The sequence below is a fragment of the Trachypithecus francoisi genome, unplaced genomic scaffold, assembly GCF_009764315.1.
Source record: "Trachypithecus francoisi isolate TF-2019V2 unplaced genomic scaffold, Tfra_2.0 Lachesis_group16, whole genome shotgun sequence".
In the NCBI taxonomy this organism is placed as follows: Eukaryota; Metazoa; Chordata; class Mammalia; order Primates; family Cercopithecidae; genus Trachypithecus; species Trachypithecus francoisi.
In genome coordinates, this window is record NW_022681461.1 from 94,277,281 (window position 1) to 94,283,298 (window position 6,018).

Below are 6,018 nucleotides of genomic sequence, written 5' to 3' on the forward strand. Positions count from 1 at the left end.
TTACACTCGGGGCCCCTCAAACACACTTGCCAGTCATCTTCTAAGCTTTATTCAAGTGAAAATAAATCAGACTGTAAAAATTGTAACAAACCAGACACGTAGCCTGTTTCTCACAGAGATGAAGAAGAAAGAGAATTGTTGTAATGATACAGAAATTGAAAAATTAAGGAACCCAGTAGTTATGGCTGAAATGAAAGAAGACCAAGAGTTTGATATGCAAATGACAAGAAAATATAACCCAGGCCGGGCGCGGTGGCTCAAGCCTGCAATCCCAGCACTTTGGGAGCCGAGACGGGCGGTCACGAGGTCAGGAGATCGAGACCATCCTGGCTAACACGGTGAAACCCCATCTCTACTAAAAATACAAAAACTAGCCGGGCGAGGTGGCGGGCGCCTGTAGTCCCAGCTACTCCGGAGCTGAGGCAGGAGAATGGCGTAAAACCCGGGAGGCGGAGCTTGCGGTGAGCTGAGATCCGGCCACTGCACTCCAGCCTGGGCGACAGAGCAAAACTCCGTCTCAAAAAAAAAAAAAAAAAAAAAAAAAAAAAAATATAACCCAAAATACCACAGATTGGAAATTAGACATTAGACATTGGCCTCAGTCTAGAAATCCAAAAAGTCTTTTTGATTTGTGGTTTGCTCACTCCAAAGAATTGAAGCATGTAATATGGATAGAAGGCCACAGTATTTCTGCTGTTACAGACACTTACAAAAACCAAAAACCGATACAGCGCTTGTTCCACAAGCCATATGGAACTTAGAAGCTCTTCTAAAGCTTAGAAGATGACTGGCAAGTGTGTTTCAGGGACCCACATGTGACAGTCCCACTGCTAATATCTATAAAAGCATGAAACCCGAATTAGAAAATGTGAGTTATTCTCCACCACATAGTGACAGAACATCAAAGGCATATCTAGAAGAAGACTTACAGCAAGATATGCAAAGACTTAAGAATGAGGTGGGCTTGTTACAAGTAGAGGTCCTGGCTTTGAAGAAAAGAAGTTCAGCTATAAAAAGAAAGAGGTTCCCTTGCTGCTTCTCTTATTATAAGTTATCTGATTCTTTCTGGTTCTCTACTCAAGAAAATCTCATGTGTATAGTTACAGTGGGGTTATCTAAATGTGTAGTTATGTGTCAAAGTAGATTAGTGCTGCTATCTAAATGACAGTTCTGGAAAACATTCTCATAATCTTTGATCATTCATCAACCTAAGTCTCACTATGAGTCTTCCAAGTGGCATATGGGCTGGGAAAATTCTTTTTTTCTTTTTTTTTTTTTTTTTTTGAGGCAGAGTCTCGCTCTGTCGCCCGGGCTGGAGTGCAGTGGCCGATCTCAGCTCACTGCAAGCTCCGCCTCCTGGATTTACGCCATTCTCCTGCCTCAGCCTCCCGAGTAGCTGGGACTACAGGCGTCCGCCACCTCACCCGGCTAGTTTTTGTATTTTTAGTAGAGACGAGGTTTCACTGTGTTAGCCAGGATGGTCTCGATCTCCTGACCTCATGATCCGCCCCTCTCGGCCTCCCAAAGTGCTGGGATTACAGGCTTGAGCCACCGCACCCGGCCGGGAAAATTCTTTAACCATATACCATGTGACCTTCTGAACTAGATAAGCATAAGGGAAATTGCTAAAGAAATAATGTCTAGATTCTTTTTTCTATACTCATTTAAATATGAATTACATTTATTTAAATGATAAAATGGTAATACAATGGGAGGGAAGCAGTGACTAAGAAGAGACATGAAAATGTGTCTGACCTTGAGAGTTGCAACAAATGTTACCAGCCAAAGAAGTCTGTTTAATGTGCTTCATGCATGCAGGTTCATCTATTTGACTCAAACTGTTTAAACTTATAATTCCATCATGGCCACTTTAAATAATTTTGGAAACAAATATATATACTTTCACATATTTAAAAAAAATCACTCTCCAATGTTTCTGTTGAATCAGACTTTTACATGATGTTGTTTCATAAAATATGGTAGGTTTTGACATGTATGATTTTATCAGATAAGTACCATAACTCCTCAGCCAAAAATTTAGCATTTGACTCTATAGTAGAAGGCTGAGTTCTGTACATTGTGTTCTAAAGACAGACAAAAATCTAGAGATTTTCTTTCAAAGGAAAAGCAGATGAGGCCTCCCACCACCCTCTGAGCCATTAAATTGCTTTGCCAACGTCACACCTTTAATTTATTTGATGAATTTAATGTATTTATCTGGTAATTTATGTAATTCAGCAACATGTAATTGTATCTTCTCTTTTGGTGCCATGAAATGCTAGGTAATGCCACCTTAGGAGCATTGGGTGAGTTACTTAATATTTCTTGGTTTTACTTCCCTTATCAAGTAGATAATGGGGCTAGAGTGGACAACTATACTGTATATCTCCAGCTATACACTTTTGTGGTAATTGGATGTAAATTTGAGGAACATCTCATTTTCCAGGATTCTGCACTAGCTAGCAACTCAGCAGTTTCACTCGGCTCCTTGTGTTGTGGCAAACTTTGGTTCCTTAATTCCCCATGGTCTTCCTTATGGTCTTCCCTAAAGAAACATGCACTCATCCTCCTGTGAGATCCCAGGCCCCTCCTGCACTGCCCTAACCCGGTCTCCTGATTTCCAGCTTGTAGAGCTTGCCCAAGAGGCCTGGAGGAGATTTGGAACCTGTTTTCACAACTGCAGAGGTGAGGCACTTCCCCTTCCCTTCATCCTTCCTACTAGGGCTGGGATGCTACCCCAGGGCCATAGGCAGCCTGGAGCTGACCTGGGATGGGGAGACCAGGGGGACAGAGGATGGGAATAAAACCCTGGGGCAAGGGGTAGCAGGAGAATTGGGCAGTGAGGATGTGGGGTGGTGGAGGGGCGGTGACCTGAGCTCCTACTCTGCCCCCCAGCCCTACCTGCTCCTGGCTGCAGCTTGTGCCTCCTGTCTCCTGTAGCCTCCTGGGGCCACATCCTGGCAAAGGTGACTTTGGTCAGCTCTCCGGTCCAGACCCCCCAGGTGAGGTGGGCAAAAGAGCACCTGATGGATCCTCCCGGTCCTCTCATGAGCCTATGGAAGATGCTGCTCCCGTGCTTTCCCTGTTAGCTTCCCCGGATCCTCGAACCAAGCATCCTCAGCATCTGGCCTCCGCCCCATCACCAGGCCCAATGACCACCTCAGTCTCCTCCCTAAGTGCCTCCCAGCCACTAGAACCTTCCCTTCCCCCAGAAAGCCCCTCACCTGAGCCACCTGCACTTTTCCCTCACCCACCACACACCCCTGATCCTCCGGCCTGCTCTCCGTCTCCTCCAAAAGCTTTCCCTGCTCCTCCCCTGCGGGACTCCACTCTGATAATTCCATCTCACTGTGACTCAGTGGCACTTCCACTGGGCACCGTCCCTCAAAGCTTGTCACCACGTAAGGATTGGCAGCTTCTGTCCCAGCCATCTCAGGACTTGGCGGCTCAAACAGTCAAGTTTCTGCCTTCTCCTGGTGGCAGGAGACTACCAGAACCTGGTGTGTCTTCAACTCGTCAGTCCAGCAAGATCATCACCCACCAGAGACCTGTCAGAGGGAAGCTGGTAGCCCAGTTTTACTCAACTCTGAAGGCCAGAATGTCATGGGTATACAAGTCATAGAAAGAGCCAAGGTCAACGTTTCGGAGGAAAAAGAAAACAATGGATCCTTTCCAAAACAAATGAGCCCAGAAAAGCACTTGAATTCTTTGGGGAATTTGGTTAAATCACTGGATGCTGAGCAGGACCCCACAACTCCAAAACCCTTCTGGAACATGGGCAAGAACTCCAAACAGCTGCCCAGTCCTCAGAAGCTCTCAGATCCTAGGATCTTGCAGGAAAGTTTTCTGAAGAATTATAGCCAGCTTTTCTGGGGCCTCCCCTCTCTGCACAGCGAATCCCTGGTGGCTAATGCCTGGGTCACTGAAAGGTCTTACACTTTACAGTCTCCTCCTTTCTTGTTCAATGGGATTTCCAATGTCTGCCCAATTCAAAGGGAGACTACAATGTCCCCACTGCTTTTCCAGACCCAGCCCCTGTCCCATCTGGGGCCCGAGTCCCAACCCTTTATTTCATCCATGCCCCAATTCCGGCCCATACCTATGGCTCAGGCCAATCTCCAGTCCTCTTTCCCAGTCCTATCTCCTGCCTTTCCATCCCGGATTAATAACTCTGGAGTAGCTTGCCCTGCATCGCAGAATAAACTGCAAGCTCTCTGCCTACCTGAAACTCAGCACCCTCAATGGCCTTTGTTGAGGAAACAACTAGAAGGTGGGTTGGCTTTACCCTCTAGGGTCCAAAAATCTCAGGATGTGTTTAGTGTCTCCACTCCTAACCTTCCCCAGGAAAGCTTGCCATCCATTCTGCCTGAGAACTTTCCAATCAGTCCTGAAGTCCGGAGACAACTGGAGCAACACATTCAGAAGTGGTTCATTCAACACCAGGGCAACCTGGGAAGGATCCAAGAGTCTCTGGATCTGATGCAGCTTCGGGACGAATCGTCAGGGACAAGTCAGGCCAAGGGCAGACCCAGGCCCTGGCAGTCCTCCACGTCCACAGGCGAAAGCAGCAAGGAGGCACAGAAGGTGAAGTTCCAGCTGGAGAGGGACCTGTGCCCACATCTGGGGCAAATTCTGGGGCAGACCCCGCAAAATCTATCCAGGGGCATGGAAAGCTTCCCAGGGAAGGTTCTGGGGGCGACCTCTGAGGAGTCGGAAAGGGACTTGAGGAAGCCCTTGAGGAGTGACTCGGGAAGTGACTTGCTAAGACGCACAGAGAGGCATCGTATAGAAAACATCCTGAAAGCCCACGTGGGCAGGAAGTTGGGCCAGATGAACGAGGGCTTGATCCCTGTGAGTGTGATCGATCCTGGCTTGCTGTCAACCAGGCTTTTCCCGCGTCCAACACCCACGTGAAAACCAGCAATCTAGCACCCCTGAAAAGTGGGAAAGCCTATGTGAACACAGCCCAGGTGCTTCCCTTCCTTGAGCCGTGTACTCAGCAGGTGCTGGGAGCCCATATTGGGAGGTTATGGGCCAAACACAGGTGGAGTCTACCCCTCAGGGTCCTCAAACCTATTCGCTGCTTTAAGGTAGAAAAGATTTTGGCCGGGCGCGGTGGCTCAAGCCTGTAATCCCAGCACTTTGGGAGGCCGAGAAGGGCGGATCACGAGGTCAGGAGATCGAGACCATCCTGGCTAACACGGTGAAACCCCGTCTCTACTAAAAAAATACAAAAAACTAGCTGGGCGAGGTGGCGGGCGCCTGTAGTCCCAGCTACTCGGGAGGCTGAGGCAGGAGAATGGCATAAATCCGGAAGGTGGAGCTTGCAGTGAGCTGAGATCCGGCCACTGCACTCCAGCCTGGACGATAGAGCGAGACTCCATCTCAAAAAAAAAAAAAAAAGAAAACCAGCAATCTAGCACCCCTGAAAAGTGGGAAGCCTATGTGAACACAGCCCAGGTGCTTCCCTTCCTTGAGCCGTGTACTCAGCAGGTGCTGGGAGCCCATATTGGGAGGTTATGGGCCAAACACAGGTGGAGTCTACCCCTCAGGGTCCTCAAACCCATTCGCTGCTTTAAGGTAGAAAAGATTTTGGCCGGGCGCAGTGGCTCAAGCCTGTAATCCCAGCACTTTGGGAGGCCGAGACGGGTGGGTCACAAGGTCAGGAGATCGAGACCATCCTGGCTAACACGGTGAAACCCCGTCTCTACTAAAAAATACAAAAAACTAGCCGGGCGAGGTGGCGGGCGCCTGTAGTCCAGCTACTGGAGGCTGAGGCAGGAGAATGGCGTGAACCCAGGAGGTGGAGCTTGCAGTGAGCTGAGATCCGGCCACTGCATTCCACCCTGGGCGACAGAGCGAGACTCCGTCTCAAAAAAAAAAAAAAAGATTTCGTCCTTGTCCCTTACACAAGTTGCCGGTCCCTACTCAGCCACCTGTGAATCGGGCTGGCTCAAAAGTTGAGGTGGCCACATTCCTTAGAGAGCCACCAACGGCAAGGCTGAGAAAGCAGGTGCT

The 6,018-nt window shown here is 48.7% G+C and overlaps 1 protein-coding gene across 1 annotated transcript; it reads left to right on the plus strand.

Moving 5' to 3' along the window:
• The first annotated feature begins 3,597 nt into the window (after window positions 1-3,597).
• On the plus strand, window positions 3,598-5,560 carry LOC117099067 (spermatogenesis-associated protein 31A1-like). The gene is made up of 2 exons (XM_033238323.1): window positions 3,598-4,970; window positions 5,461-5,560. The coding sequence occupies exon 1, from the start codon at window positions 3,604-3,606 to the stop codon at window positions 4,912-4,914; it is 1,311 nt and encodes a 436-aa protein (XP_033094214.1). The 5' UTR covers window positions 3,598-3,603; the 3' UTR covers window positions 4,915-4,970; window positions 5,461-5,560.
• Window positions 5,561-6,018: the final 458 nt, after the last annotated feature.